Consider the following 16,664-nt stretch of genomic DNA (forward strand, 5'->3'; position numbering starts at 1 on the left):
TCTACTGTGGTACCTTTTGTTACAATTGATGAAACAATATTGTTACGATTATATTATTAACTGTAACTCATAGTTTGCATTTGGATTCACTCTTTGTGTTGTATAGTCCTTTGATTTTTGTTGTTGTTTTTTTTCTAGTAACTTATAGCCAACCTAAAATTTCCCATTTTATCTACCTTCAAATATGCGGTTCAGTGGTGTTGATTATATTCACAGAGTTGGGCCTCCATCACCGTCATCCATTGCCAACACTTTTCCATCACTCCAAACTGAAACTCCATACCAATTAGACATTCACTTCCCCTTCCCCACTCCCTCCTGGCCCCTATAACCTGTACTCTAGTTTCTGACTTTATGAATTTGCATATTCTGCTTATTTCTTATAAGTGAACCCATACAGTATTTGTCCTTTTGTGTCTGACTTATTCCACTCAACCTGTGTAGTACTGGTAAACATTTTGAAAGGACGGCAGTAAGACAGAGAACTGCATTGGTGTCTTCCTTTAATCATTACTCTTTTTCCTTTTCCACATTTTTAACCTAAATGTCCTGCTTACAGTCCATCGCACCACTAGTGCTCTCTGGGGTTTTGCTTCCCCCTGTCTTTACTTGCTTGCTGAGCCTTTTGAGATCTGTGTAAAGCATATGATTTCTCTGTCTTCCTGCTCTTAATCTTATGTATTGTCACCAGTTCCTTCTTGGTCTTGCAGTTTTCATTTGCCTTTTGTCCTATAACAGTGTCAGAGTTGGTATCACATAGGGAAGGGGACCTCTGGATTGAGGTTTTTAAAAGCCTCTGGATCAAGTGTTTCTGTTCCTTAATTATCTTGTCATCTTGAGCAGGTGACTTCTGAGCCTTGGCTACTTTATCTGTAAAATGGGGAGAAGAAGAATCTTTATGCACATTCCAGGACTACTGTGATGATGAAATAGAGTAATATTAATGAAAACTAATGCTGTGAAGCACTTAGAAGAAATGTGTGTTTTCATTTCATACAAAAATCTGCCTGACGTTTCAGTGGTTAATCACTGATTAATCCTGCCCTAGAATCTAAAGGGTAAACCTGAGTACAGGCACATTTTAAAAATGGATCTTTGAGGGGTCAAAAAGTTGGATGACTAAAAAATAGCCTATAACCTTTGTGACATTAACCATCTATGTCCACAGCCATTGTCAAAGGCTAGTAGTTCACAGGCCGCAGAGTGGGGCCTTCAGAGATGCAGATGTGAGTGGTATTGTTTCAGGTCTCACAGGTATATCTGCCCACCTTTTTTTCCCAGTCTTGAGTCACATGGCAAATCCTCAATTCAAAGGTACAGGTATAATTATAAAGTACTTTAACATATACAGGTAGCCTTAAGTGCTTCCTTTTCTCAAAAGCGCTTCCACATGCACTCCACTCACTTGTGTTTTTTTGAGGGGGCTAGTGGGTAGTTTCAGACCAAGGAGGAAAGTTCAACAAGTTGAAACCAGGACAAGACTGTATACTGGATGGACAAGTCTAATAGCCTGTGCACTGGCTACCCAGATTATTTCCCCACAATTTGTTAATTGTTTTTCCTGGTTATTCTCCTGGTTTACTTCATGTCATTATGGACAGCCAGAGTTTTGTGAAGTAAGAACTGGAGACAGGAAGTAGTTATTTCGTTTCTGATGATTGTCTAGTCAGTGGTTCTCATTGAGCTGTAAAAGTATAGTTCCAGGGCTACTTACTTCTTCAGGCTGGGAGACTGGAGGCTGCCCTGTTATTTAAGTTAAATTTTTTTCTGTCTCAGACTTAAGCTCGGGTGAGGAACTCCTACGGCAGGCTGCCACCCATTGTTAGTTATTCTTTTGTATATATGACAGATTCCTCATATGCTCTTGTACATTTCTGAATTTCTTTCTGGAGGAGAAATGGAAGGAAACTGATCCAAGAAGATGATGGTATTATTTCTTTCTATATCAGATCCTGCCATCAGAGGCAGTTCCCTAGGATAGTCACTAGCATAACCAGAAGTTTCTTGTAGGTTGTGAAAATTTGAGTAGAAATATAAGGGATTGGGGATCACAACTAGAAACTGTGTGGAAAGGACTAGATGTTGGAGAGTATAGTGCCTGGATTTTGCATGAAACAGAATCTGAAGGCTCTTGAGAAAATTGAGCAGTGCAGTGGTCCAGACACCAGGACCCTACAAGGACTTGCTCTTTTCTACTCCCTTAGTTTGTCCTTATCAGCATGTGGTTAGGGGTTGCTAATTAGCCTGTTTGACACTTTAACTTTTGCACATAGGATAATGCCCCAAAGGTCAGATTTAATAAGCTCATTTTTCTGTCTGTTACATAGAAAGACTGTAAATGTTACTTTCCGTATATTCTAGTGTGTAAAGCTGTCACCTTTGTTGTCGCTGAAACTTATTTTTGGTTCTGGATGGGCAAACAGTATGGTGTATAGTGGAAGAGCATTGGGCTGGGGGTCTTGTTCTGACCACTGACCTTGGACAAATCACTTTTCTGGATCTCATATTTTTTTCTTGGATAGATTTGGGTAATCTGTGAAAACCCTTTCTACCCTTAAAACCAGTCTCTGATTTTAAGATAGGTTTTCACTTGGCTTATTTTGTAACTCAGTTTGTCCGGTGTGGTATCTCCTTAATGATGTCTTTTCTAGTATCCTTGTCTTGTTTGGTTCTTCAGGGTCCAATGGAGAGGACTGACTAAAAGCCACCAGTTGTAGATTTCAGGAACTGAGAGAATCAAGGCTTATGGTTTTATCATTCTGATGGAAGTAAACCCTGGTGTGTGTGTTTCTAAGGAATAGTTACATTAAATAATTTCATTGTCTGGATTTCTTTTGTACCATAGCCTACTCATGAAGGTTACTTCTCTTGTTTGGATATCTGGACGCTCTTTTTGGACTATCTGACAAGTAAAATTAAAAGTCGTCTGGGAGACAAGGAAGCAGTTCTCAACAGGTAAACCCTAGAATACTGATAACTAGAAATAGACATTTTCACCAGTTTTCCTTGTGACCTGAAGGAGCAGCCCTGTGACTGGATCCCTTAAGTGAAACAGAGTTGTATCCAGGCAGTAATGCCATCGAACAATTGTTTCTTCTTTTTTTCCCCCTTAAATATCCTATTTTCTTAAAATAGTTTTCCTGACTGAAAGATAATAAGTATTATACATTTTTTAGGTATAATAATGCTTTTGTGATGTGTTTAAAATCAAATATCTTTATCTTTAGAGATATAGATTGGAGGATTTTTGGATGAAATGATATGACATCTGGGTTTTACTTTAAAATAATCCACTGGGGGTAGAGGGGAAGTGCATTGGGATATAGTAGAAACAAGCTTGGCCATGTATTGAAAATGTATTGTAGTTAGTTAATGGGAACTTGGGGGTTCATTATGTTATTCTTATTCCTTTTGTATGTGTTTGGATATTTAAAATAATAAATACTGGTCGTGAAAAAGAATTTTTTGTTGGGGGGGTGCATTTTCTGGCCATCGAAACTGGGTCTCCTGAATTTCAGGTGAGCATTCTACCGCTGAACCCCCCCCTTGTACCCTAGAAAATATTTTTTTAAATAAAAAACTGGGGAGAGATTTAGAAAAATATAAAGCAGCTAAATTATCCATTGTCTACAACCAAGGGTGTTACTTTTTACCTTTTCAGAGTATTTTTTTTTAAAACAGAAAATGGGGAAATGCTTTTCTCCATATTTTTCTTAGGCCACATTTTTCTTGTTTGTAGGCAGAAAATACATTTCCTATATAGTATCATCCTTGTGCCTCTTCGGTTTTGTCTTTCATCAGTTAGTCCTGTATTTGACCATAGCTTGCTTCTAGGTAGGAAGAAGAGGAGGGCAGTTGGAGATTCAGCATGGTAGAAAAATAAGAGCAAGAGCCATAAAAACTGAAAGTAAAATGGCTGTTTTTCTTAGCAGAAATCACCCATCATGTTCTTGAGGCTGGATTTTGGTCACAGACTGACCAGGCAGTTATGAAAGCAATGAAAAGTACATTTTGTATTGTATGATCAGAGCATTCCTATTAAACTGAACCAGATTTTTATATTTCAAGCATGCAGTTAATGATATGGGGACACAAGGTACTTTCTCAGACTTAATGTGCTTAATAGATTTTACTCATTTGTTTGGTTATAGCTCTTGCTTCTTTATGCAGTATTTACAAGGGTAACTTCAGATTAGGTGGTCATTGTGTGTGAAACCTGACCAGTGAATGAGAGAAATTCTATAATGTGGAAGCCAAAACTGGGAATCAGACAGACCTACATTTGAATCTAGATTTATAGTCCTAACGGGGTGCCCTTGTGTAAGTTACTAACTTGGGGATGATGAGAGGTTGAGACATTTAAATGGTACAATGAGCTAGTGTATCTAGAATGCTTGAACATGCAATTGCATAGTGAATGGTACCAGTGTATTCTAGTTTGCTAGTTTCAGGAATGCAGCACACCAGAGATGGATTGGCTTTTAGTAAAAGGGGATTTATTTAGTTAAAAGTGTATAGTTCTTCAGAGGGAAGGCAGTTAACTTTCAACTGAGGTTCTTTCTTACATGGGAAGGCACAGGGCAATCTCTGATGGCCTTCTCTCCAGGCCTCTGGGTTCCAACAACTTTCCCTGGGGTGATTCCTTTCTGCATCTCCAAAGACCTGGGCTGAGCTGCGAGTGCTGAGATGAGGTATGCTGAGCTGCTTGGGCTGTGCTACATTGAGCTATCTCATTTAAGCACCAGCCAATTAAATCAAACATCATTCATTGCAGCAGGCATGCCTCCTAGCCGACTGCAGATGTAATCAGCAACAGATGAGGTTCACATGCCATTGGCTCATGTCCACAGCAGTAGAACTAGGCACCTTCACCTGGCCAAGTTGACACCTGAACCTAACTACCACACAGTGGTTGATGGTGGAGTCAATGAACTTCCCTTCCCTGGAAGTATGCCAAATGGAGGGAGGTAGAGAGGAGAATCCCTGCTGGAAAGAAAGGTTGAACTAGACCTCTAAACCCCTACCTACTGCTGAGGGTTTTAAATTTCTTATTCTAACCAGAATTTGTACTTTTGTTCCCCAAACATTATTTTTGTGATTGTAAGATAGCTAGGGTTGTTGATGTTAGGTGAAATATGGTTATGGGTAGCACATTCATGTATCAGAAACTTTATTGCATAACAGTAGATTTGATCTTGTGGCCAGCTTTAAGTAATTGTGTTTTTGAATAAGATTCTTCAAAGAAAAGGCGCTCCTCCAAATTATCCTTTTAGAATGCCAAACAGGTAAATGTCTGGCTCCAGAGGCTCTGCCTGATTTTGCTCTGTTTAACGATAGATAATTCCTTTCCATTTCTCAGAGTTGGTGGGAAAATAAACTGAGAAAATGATGGATATGAAGATGCTTTTTAAAGCACAGTACAAACGGGAGGTGTGAAGGGCATGGTTCCATTGAGAAAATAATATACACTAGCAGATTATTGTACCCAGGAGGAGCAGTGGCATAGACAATTTTAATTCCTTTTCTGCTTCGTTGTAGCAATGTTACTTGTTGTGAAGTTAAACACTGATCCTTTTTTTCTTACAAAATGAGCATGATAATCCCTCTCTTGCAGGGTGGTTAGGAGTCAAGGAGATAATTTATATAAAATGTGTGGCACAGTGGCTGGCATATATTACGCCAGCGTAATAAGTTTGTACCCTTGTCTAACTGTAACCATAAGTACGTGATAAATGGTTACAGTTAGACAAGGGTAGTCATAAGTACTAGAATGGGTTACTGCCATTTGACTATGGTGGTGACCGTGGAGTTAAGTGACAGAGCACCTAGACAGCCTAAAAACCCATAGCCCACCTGCAGATGTTGATCTGCCCTGCCTAGGCTTCTGTTTCCTAGCATCACAATTGGCAGTGGTTCTGGCAGACTACTTTAAACTCTGAATTTTTCTCATGAATAATTTCATTATCATCCTGAATGAGGCTTTCTAATTTTTCACGAATTATTAAAAAAACATAACCTTATAACAATTTTCTGCTCTTTTTTTTTAAAAAAAATGAAGCACCCCTCAAAGTTGATCTGTTGTTTATGTTGTTAAATAATAACCACTGTCTGGGGAAACTGCTTGTCTGAACAGATACCCACTAATGGTCTTGGGTAATAAGCTACGGAAGAGGAGTATGAGATAGTCCACTGGGTGTGTGAAGAAAATTTTTGAACTTCAATTTATATATGTTTTTGTGATATCCCTTACATTATACATATATATGAGAGTGTGTTCAAATTTTTTTAGATGAAGTTTAAAAGTTTGGCGGTCACTGCTCGAGGGTATGAGGGTCCCTAAGCTATCAGAGGTATACTATTTGCAGAAATAGCTGACAAAAAGCAGTAGTTGCTGGTAATTACCACAATCGTTTTAACTAAGAGCCTGGAAATGTGATCAAATATTTTTCAACTGGTAAAATATATCTGGATGCTTTTGAAATCATATTTGTGTCTCGAGCCAGAATTTCAGAAGTGACTGATCTTGCAGGAAGTAGTCAAGAATGTTTTCTTGGAGTCTTAAATGGGGGGACGTAGGTGTGGTTAAGGCACAGAGGCAGCACTCAGTTCCTGTCCCTTGTGGTTTAAAGGTTTTGCATCATTCATCACAACAAAGTGGTAGGCATTGTAGGCTACAAATTTAGAAGCACAAATGTACATGGGTTTATTTTGGTCGTAGGAGCTAGGAAATTGGAGCTCTTTGTGTTCTTTCTCAGTGAGAATGCTCAAGAGTTTCTTGATCATAGGACATCAGAGCTGATGGGATTTTAGAAAAACTCGAGTCCCAGTATTAATGGAATAAATATTTTGTAACCCAGCCATTACAACTGCATTTTGCTGAGCAGAATTGCTGATGGGATTGATTGTCCTCATTTGCTATTCTGAGATCCAGATGGTAGTAGGGAGAGATCTGAATTTCATCTCCTTTTCCTCATTTGTACTTTGGGGATGGTTTTGCCTACCTCCCAGTAGTTGAGGAAATTAAATAAACCAATGTGTTTACCCTACCTTGAGTACCAGTAGTTACTTCATATATAAATATTAGTTCTGTTCCCTTTTCTTTTTTCTCATTCCCTTCTCTTTGTATTCATTAGTGTGAGTGGAGCTGCCTATATAGAAACTTATTTTTACAGGAAGATGAAGAAACCTGAAGGGTGTTAAGCAACCTAAAGCCAAAGAGTCATGTCCTGTGAACTCCTTTGTCACAAGAACAGTGGCAGGTGCTGGCCAGGGACCAGCAGTTGGGTTCTGAGGCATATCAGGCTGGACTGTAAACAGATGTGGGTGAGCGTGAGAAAAATTGCTGTTCTCTTTTTGAAGTGGGTTATGCTGTTGATTAAAGAGGAAGTGCTGTTGTGACACATGGCATTTTGATACTGTTAATAAAAGGTGTTAGTTAGGATTAGGTCACAGTTCCACTAGCTTTTTAAAAGCTCCTGCTAAGAGAAATTAACTGGCCCAAAGAGCAAGTGAATGGGGCTTTAGTTATTTTATTGTGTTAAAAAAGCTACCTAGGACAGTGCTTCATCCTTTGTAGTTCTCTAACTTGGAATTTTGCCTGTTTATCTCCTCAGTGTTTGTTCATCTCTTCGTTCATTTGTTCTTTTATTCATTGATTAATTCATATATTTATTGAGAACCTACTAATGTGGTTTCCTTAACATACATAGTTTTAAGTCTCAATTTATGAGATCAATAGGTTTATCTTCATTGTACATGTAAACACTTAATGCTGTAAATTTTCCTCTGAGCACTGCTTTAGCTTTATCTGGCAACTTTTTTTTGGTGGGGGTGGGAGTGAGAGTGGGGTTGAGGAGGAGATAGGGTACATGGGCTGGGAATCAAACCTGGTCTCCTGTATGAATCTGACAGCTTCTAATGTTTTGTTTTTTCGTTTTCATTCAGTTCAAAATGTTTTCTAATTTCTCTTGAGACTTCCTCTTTGCTGTTTAATTTCTGGATACTTGATGGGGATTTTCCACATATCTTTCTGTTGTTTTCTAATTTTGTTATAGTCTGTGAACATAGTTTATGTGATTTCAGTTCTTTTAAGCCTATTAAGCTTTGTTTTATAAATGTCAGGTTAGGTTGGTGGGTTCCATGTCTTATTTACCTTTGCTGCTTTTCCATTTGTTCTGTCAGTTACTGAGAGGGGTCCATAATTGTGGGTTTGTCTTTTTCTCCTCTCATTTCAATAAGCTTTTGCTTCATGTAGTTTAAGATTGTGTTATTTGCATACATTTAGTTTTCCTTTTCAGTTTATCTCTTGAATGTTTGGTTATTTCTCTTTGTATAGTTTTTAGTGTTACTTTAGGTATTATACCTACTTAGCTTTTCACATGGACATTTTACCACTTCCAGTGAGACAAAGAAACCTTACCGCCTTGTAGGTCCCTTTCCCTTCTGCTTGTGTTGAGGTTACCATATGCTTCATGTCTACACTCCATCAGTTGTTGTTTTCATTATTGCATTCAGCCGTCATTCATATTTTAAAGATCTAAAGAGAAGAGAAATAACCCATTATATTTACCCAGACATTTTCCTATTCTGTTGCTCCTCCTGCATTCTTGAAGTTCCAGGTTTTTTCTCATGCTGTTTATCACCACCTGAAGAACCTCACAGAGGATGGTTACAATAGCTGCTTTAAAGTCTTTAATAATTCCAACATCTGTGTCATCTCAAGATTGGCATCTGTTAATTGTCTTTTCCCTTGAAAAGCGTTTAATACTCTTTGTTCTTTGCATGTCAGGTTATTTTTTTGTTTTCTTTTACCTGTTCGCTCTACAACCTTAAGTGTGGCTTCCATTTTCACAGTCAATTTATGGTTAAAGATGGCTGAATCTCCAGACATCATACCCACGCACGATTCAGGCAGCAGGAACGAGAAGGGGGAGACATTGGGAAAAAGAAGCTCTCCCAGAAGTTCCACCCAAAAATTTATTTTAATATCTCTTTGACTACCCCTATATGCAAGAGAGACTGAAAAATGTTTCCTTTTGGTTGTCCCCAGTGCCCAGAATGCATTTGCTAAGGAAGAGGAGGAGAATGGCTATTGGATAGGCTAACAGAATCTCAGCCACACCCATACACTCTCCCATATCCTTGCTCTAGCCTGGATCCTGTTTAGGATTAATTTTCTAAGGGGTGTGTTTTTGTATAGCCAGAGTTGCCAACTTCCAAGAAGAATTTTAGGTCTAACTCAGGGTTATCCTTTGCATATGAAGACCCTAAATTCCGTTTTAGCTCAGCAAGATAATTTATATATATAACATATTTTATATATAACATATATATATATATATATATATAACATTTTATATAACATATTTCTTTTAGCCAACATTCTCTTTCTTCAATATACGGATTGCCCTCTGGTCTTATGTAGAGTTTCCTAGCAGAGATGAAGATATTTTGGTCCACTATGGCAGTTTATAGCATGGAACTTATGTAAATTTAGAAATTTAGGTCCCAGAGCAAATGGCAAATATAAACTCCAGGACTAAGTGTTTGTCTGATTTTACGTTTCTGTGAAGTGTACTGAAATGGGGTTTCAGCTCTAGCTGCCATTTTCCCCACAGATGTTGCCAAGTTTTTAGTAATTTATCCTGCTATCGTCTTTCTTGGGTCATGCTGAGTTGTCAATCTAGTGTAGGCCTGGAGTTTAAGTTTGTAAAGTAATTTGCAGACATTAAGGGACTCAGTGTTGAGGTTGGGGATAGGGGAGAAGGGCTAGTGTCCCTGACTTTAGTCAAGAAATGAGCTGTTGTGTCTACCAAACTCAAACCTTATGGTCCAGAAGGAATTGTAAGTGATCTTTAGACTGTTACTACAGTTTCTGCACATGGGTATAACTCTTAGACTGGATGGAATATGGTTGTTCTTGGCATCTGATACCTTGTGACTTTGGGTATCTTGATATCCCAGTCCTTACTTGTAAAAGTTGTTGTATGAGCCAGGAGCCCTTCAAGAAAACAGAAACCATACTTAATTAACAGAGAATAAAATGTAGAAAACTGTTTAAACAGGTTTTACAGGACTGGAAGAGCAAAAAGGAAATACTGAAATAACACAGTTGATAACTGCAGCAAGCAGTTCTTCCCATAGGGATGAGGCACTAAGAAAAGGCTGGGCTTGTGTCTGATGCTCCTTTTATCTACCTTGTCAACAGACGAGTAGAACATGTGGAATAAAAATAAATAATAGGGGAACAAATGTTAAAATGAATTTAGTTTGAAATGCTAGTGATCAATGAAAGTGAGGAGTAAGGGGTATGGTATGTATAATTTTTATTTAATTTTTCCGATTTTGTTTTATTTCTTTGAATAGATGCAAATGCCAAGAAATGATCATGATGATGAATATGCAACTATGTGATGATATTGTGAATTACTTATTATATATGTAGAACGGAATGATCAAAATGGGAATGTTTGCGTTTGTTTGCTGTTTTTTGGTATTAAAAAAATAAAATTAAAAAAAAGAAAGAAGAGGTTGGGGTTATTGAAATGGAGGCGATCAGAGGGCCGGTCCCATGGAGCTGAACTCAGGCCTGAGGAGAGGGTACCATTCAGCCACCACAGAAACTCAGAGGCTGTGGCCTGGCTGCTTGTGGCCCTCTCCGGGCACAGTAAGCCGGGTTCTGGTAATGTGAAGAGCGGGTAAGCACTGCTGGGTTGACGCTGCCAGGGCAGCAGGCCCACGTGAAGAATGAAGGGCCTTTGTACCTCTGCCTTCTGTCTTCTGGTCTTCCTCCCGTGCTCTTATTGGCACAGCCTAATAGGAATCTAGCTGGCAGAGGAGAAGTGTACTTAGTCTCAGCCCTGGCATCATTAGAATAGATGGGAGCTGAAAGACAATAGCTTAAAAACCAACATGGTTGACTTATTGGTTTGTTAAATGATGCCAGAATGCAATATACCAGAAGTGGGTTGGTTTTTATAAAGGGAATTTATTAAGTTATAATTGACAGGTCTAAGGCCATAAAAATGCCCAAACGAAGGCATCCAGCGAAAGATATCTTGATTCAAGAAGGGCAGATATCTGTCACATAGGAAGGCATATGGCTGACGTCTGCTAGTCCATGTTCTAGTTCCATTGCTCCCAGCTTCTCATGCCAGTAGTTTCCTCTCTAAGCATCTGTGGGCCTTCACTTAACTCCTCAGGACACAACTCTGGGTTCTGGCTTGCTTAGCTTCTCATGGGAAGGCATATGGCGACATCTGCTGGGCTCTGCCTCTCCAAATGTCCGTGTGTAGTAGGTATCTGCTCTCTCTGTAGGCACTCCAAATATCTCTAAATGTCTGTCTCTCCCAGCTCTGATACAACTTTTCTCCAACTGTCTGCACCTGAGGTTTCTCCAAAATGTTTCCCCTTTTAAAGGACTCATGTAAACTAATCAAGACCCACCTTGAATGGGTGGAGACATCTCCATCTAATCAAAAGGTTACGCACAATTGGTGTGGAGAGAGTATGATCAGAAGTTCACACCAACAGTTGAGTGGATCAGTCTCCATGGAAACAGTCTAATCAGTGGATTCACCCTAAATAAGTTTGGCCCCACTAGATTGGATTAGGAAATGGACATGGTACATAACACCTTCACACTGGCCCAGATGGTTATGCTTTAGGAGTGGAAATAGTCTTTTAAGTTATCTTAGAAGCATTTCTGAAAAAGCAAGAATTTAGGAAATGTGATTTATTCTTGAAAATTACAGTCTGTTGAAATTGAAGAACCAAAAAGATATGACATATGAAAAACACTGTATCAAAATGGTAGAAGTCCTTCTTTATTAGTAATTGCATTGATTGTAAAGGATTAAACCCTCTGATTAAAAATCAGAGATTGGCAGAATGGATAAAAAACATGGTCCAACTGCATGCTATCTATAAGAGACTCACTTTATATTAAAAAACATAAATAGTTCAGAAGTACGAGGGTGAAAAAAAGATATTCCGTGCAAATAGTAACCAAAAGAGAGCTGGCCTGGCCATACTGATATCAGACAAAATAGATTTTAAGACAAAAATTATTATCAGAGATGCAGAAGGACGTTATATGATGCTAAATGGGTTGGTCAGTCCGTCAAGAAGATAAAAGGTGCCTGGGGCATAGTTAAATACCTTGCTACTGCCCACTCAGACACATACTTGCCAACCCATAAACTAAGCATCGGGATCTTAAATCCTTCTTCTATATGGTAATCCCACTTGGATGCTTCCCCCTTCATAGTGCAAGAGGCCTTTGTGAAATTTTAGACTAAAAGCTTCTTTCACCTGTTGTTGAATTTCTCCTGCCATGTAGGTACGAAGATGCCCTGGTCCTCTTGCTCACGGAGGTGTTGAATCGAATCCAGTTTAGATACAACCAGGCCCAGCTGGAAGAGTTGGATGATGAGACTCTGGATGATGATGTAAGCTGTGTACCCTGATTGACCTTAATTCACTGTCATGTATGAATCATAATAGATACATGGAACTATAACCCCTCTACTTTGGAGACCAGTTTTAAACCAGAGTGGTCATCTGATTTGTGTTGTACATTTGAAAATTTCACTTCTCCTACTGGTCTCTGAAAATTTGACAGGCATTTTTACCTAAATGGAGTGCCAGTAGAGGAACCATATGTATGATGAAAAGTGGTTTAATGTGGATCCTTTATCCTTCCTGTTTCCCCTATCTTGTACTCCCTGCCCACTCCCCACCTCAGGCAACAAATAAAAGCTAGTGGACACTAGTAGAAGTAGTTAAACTGACATGCTTAGATTATAAGGCTAGGATGAAATGAAGACTTCAAATGTATTTTGTTTATGAACTGATAAAATCTTGAATTTATTGATGGTGGTTTGCCCAGCACTGATAAGGAAAACCACTTAAGGACACTACCCCAGTGTTTTTCTTAACCACCAGGCACTTTACATATTTCAAGTCACTAGTATAGTTCTCAAGCTGTGGCATGGCCAAGAGCTTGAGGGTAGCTGTGGTTGGTAGAAATCTCCAGCCTTGGAACTTAATGGCCTAGATTTGAACCTCTGCAGCCTTGGTCATGGAGGAGATAGGTCTGGACATTGAATTTCTCTAAACCCCAAAAGGAAATTTGGGGGTTGTACTGACTTTGTGTGACGATTACATGAGGTAACATGTGGAAGGACCAAGCTGAGTGCCCACTCATAAATAGGTGCTTAGTAAACTTCAGTTTCACTTCTTGTCAACTGTAGGATTTAGGCCAGGGCCGCTCAAATGTCGGTGTGGATAAGACTCACCAGGACAGCTGGTTAAAATAGATTCTCACTCATTAGGTCGGAGTGGGGGTTTTGGGGGGCACAGACTCTGCATTTCTAAGCTCCCAGGTGCTGTTGGTGCTGCTGATTGGAGTGACCCCGATTTAGTTAGTTTAGTTACACTTATGAACATGGTCATGGACTGTCCTAGAACGTGTGTGTGACCAGTTACTCTAGGAGGGATGAGATCGAAGGGACTCATCATCTTACAAGTGGCTCTTTTCTCTCTGTATTCTTATAATTCTTTGAGGAAAGTAGGTTATTCTGTTAAGTGGATCACTGTAATCATTTTGCTTTCTGAGGAAACAGCTTTTATGGAATTAATCCATTGGATTCTTAAAAATATTCTAGCTTGGCCTGTAACAAATAACCTGGTTGCATCATTTTCCAATTCTTCATATTTTTCTATCTTTGAGAGTGGACTTGAGGCCAAGAACAGATTGGTAGAGAAGATGACTAAATTCTTCCTATCTGGGAGAGCTGATTGCTCTGTGTTTCCCTCCACAGCAGCAGACAGAGTGGCAGCGGTACTTACGCCAGAGCTTGGAGGTGGTAGCCAAAGTGATGGAGCTTCTTCCCACCCATGCCTTCTCAACACTGGTAACTAGTCATCTGGGAGGGGAATGAAGATTCTGGTAATTTCCCTGTACATATGGCATGATGAGAAAAACTTTTTTGCTTACTTATATCACAAAGTATTTCAAATCAACCTTTGGAAACTGTTTTTCTTACCCAAACTCTTGGATATAATATGGATTTTACTGATGCTTTAATGTTAATGTCTTCATTGATAGCTCAAAAATGGCCAGAGCAGTTAGAGGAGATAATTATTTATGAAACTTACATTGCTGAAAATTTAGCCTTAGTAAAGTCCACTCTCAGCAAATTGCTAATGTTCTCTGCCTGTGGTGGAGTATTTTTTCAAAGGAACTGATTCTATTTTACTTGGTAGTGCTTACAGAAATTTTATTATCTGAATAGATTTTGTTAAGTCCATCTCTTCTTCAAGGGCAATATAATTTATTGGGGTTAGCTTTTGCATTGTGTGCCCAGCTGTGTCTTGTAATCTCTGTCATAGAAAGTGCCATTTTACTTTGCCATATACCTTTCTTAGAAACCTATCTGTCACAGTAAGGTCTTATTTTTATCTTAATGTATGGCATTAGTGAGTAAATAAAAAATAGAAATAAAAAAATACACCTCTGGTTATGAAATCTTGTTTTCTAAATCAACAGGGAAACTGACCTTCAGATAATTTGTCCCATCTTTTCGCTTTGCCACGTACTTTTTTTAATAAAAAAAAAGAAATTTATTAGAGAATTTATGACAATCATGCATAAAATACTGGCTTCCCATATATCACCCTACCACCAGCACCTTGTATTGGTGTGGAGCATTTGTTACGCTGGATGACAGCACTTTTTTATAATTGTGCTATTTTTTTTAACAGTAGTTACCTTTGTTGCAATTGATGAAAGATTATTAAAATTTTGCTATTATCTATTGCCCATAGTTTACATTAGATGGGTTTTTTTCCCCTAACTGTTCAAGTCCTATATTTTATCTTTTAATTTTTGTTTTAGTAATGTAAACATTTTTAAGTTTCCCCTTTAATCACATTCACCTCTATAATTCAGTGCACTCATAATAATGTGCTACCATCACTACCATTCATTTTTAAGTCTTTACTCTCAGCCTGTATAAAAAATCTGTAGAAGTGAGGCATCAACTCCCCATTCTCTAATCCCAACCTTCTCCTGGTAACCTATTTTATAAATTCTAACTCTGTGAGTTTGCTTATTATAGTTAGTTCATATCAGTGATATCGTACACTATTTTTCCTTTTGTGTCTGGCTTTCGTCACTCAACATAACGTCCTCAAGGTTCATCCACATTGTCGCATGCATCAGGGACTGCATTTGATAATATTCTGTCGTATTTATATACCACGCTTTCTTTATCCTTTCATCAGTTGATGGACACAGGGTTCTTTCTGTCTTTTGGCAATTGTGAATAATGTTACAATGAACATGGGCACTTAATAAGGTCTATCTGGTATGTCTCTTAAGCGGTAGGGTTTCTTTTGGATTTGATGTGAAGTAAGGCCCCGTCTCAGAGCTCCAGAAGGTATAGATCATTTTGGGACGTGGTGCCTTCTGACCTGTACATAATAGTCACTTTTACTTTGCTTGAAAAAAAATGTGTCAAATTGATGTGTTGTTTTCCTTCTTATTCCAAATAGTAATTATTAATGATTTCTGTTGGGAGGAGGTTGCCCTGAGGAGGAACCACCTCTTTTTATTTGCATGAGAAGGGTCCCAGAGAATAGATTTTGATCCTGCCTCCCACCCCCACCCCCTTGGTACGTGTAGTATTGTAATGTTAAAATGCTGTTAAAAGTTGCGTTTATGATTGTTAAGAAATCTTTGTTTCTTTGTTTTCAGTTCCCTGTTCTTCAGGACAATTTAGAAGTTTATCTGGGGTTACAGCAGTTTATAGTTACTTCAGGGTCAGGTAAACTGGTTTTATTTTCTAATTTAACCAAACAGTAAAAAAAAAAAAAAAAAAATGGGATTGATATTTAATTATTGCCTTTTTACTGTCAGAACATGATTTCTCCACTGCCGCCTCTTTGCCTCTCCATCTCTCCCCACTTCTAAACAGGGAAAACTTAAAAAAAAAAGAAAGTCATGAAAAAGGAGCTCTGGGGAAGGGAAAGATGAAGTTATAACAGTATATTCTAGAGGTGTTTCAGTTAGAGAAAAGAAGCTAATTTACAGCAAAGAGGTAGGACTTACTAAAACCCTAAATTGGATTATTCCTTATATCTTTTAAACCAGCAAGTAATCTTAATAATAATATAATAATAACCTTAGACTTTTCCTGCATATGTGCACTTTCTTTTTTGTTTTTTTTCTAATCAGGACATAGGAACAGCTCCAGAGCAAGGAAAATAACTGATAGTTAGTAATTATTAGCTTTTCTGTTGTAAATTGCCCTGAATATAACTAGTTGGGAAGGTTGTCATTCAAAGTTTCACCTGCTTGAGGTTTAGAGTTAGCATTTTGTTATCTTGTTAATATTAATAATGATAATAATAGCTTCCATTTGTAGAACATTCATTACGTGCTAGTCACTACATTAAATGGTTTACTTATGTTATCTCATTTAATTCTCACAGCTGTCCTGTGAGGTGTAAGAACTATGGCTAATTACCTCTATTTTACAGAAGAGGAGATTGATGTTCAGAGATGTTAATTTATCCAAGGCCACATAGCCCATTAGTACTAATTTCCCAAGATGGTATAAAGGGAAGTGATAAAAAGTTGAATTAACTAAAATCTGACA

The 16,664-nt window shown here is 38.3% G+C and overlaps 1 protein-coding gene and 1 long non-coding RNA gene across 4 annotated transcripts in view; one reads left to right on the forward strand and one right to left on the reverse strand.

The window, feature by feature from the left end:
• Positions 1 to 16,664, forward strand: part of XPO6 (exportin 6) — a 173,759-nt gene that overhangs the window by 125,650 nt on the left and 31,445 nt on the right. For 2 of the 3 annotated variants that reach the window (XM_077141444.1, XM_077141442.1), the window contains 4 exons: positions 2,846 to 2,955; positions 12,341 to 12,449; positions 13,824 to 13,916; positions 15,761 to 15,830. In XM_077141444.1, coding sequence (XP_076997559.1) covers positions 2,846 to 2,955; positions 12,341 to 12,449; positions 13,824 to 13,916; positions 15,761 to 15,830 — 382 coding nt within the window. The remainder of the gene's footprint in view (positions 1 to 2,845; positions 2,956 to 12,340; positions 12,450 to 13,823; positions 13,917 to 15,760; positions 15,831 to 16,664) is intronic. The other variant, XM_077141443.1, reaches the window with a different exon arrangement.
• Positions 493 to 12,435, reverse strand: LOC143667325 (uncharacterized). The gene is made up of 4 exons (XR_013167989.1): positions 12,313 to 12,435; positions 9,934 to 10,000; positions 8,420 to 8,536; positions 493 to 870 (listed from the first exon to the last, which is right to left on the reverse strand). It is a non-coding gene; the product is annotated as an uncharacterized LOC143667325 (long non-coding RNA).

Source organism: Tamandua tetradactyla, chromosome 23 (genome assembly GCF_023851605.1).
Source record: "Tamandua tetradactyla isolate mTamTet1 chromosome 23, mTamTet1.pri, whole genome shotgun sequence".
NCBI lineage: Eukaryota > Metazoa > Chordata > Mammalia > Pilosa > Myrmecophagidae > Tamandua > Tamandua tetradactyla.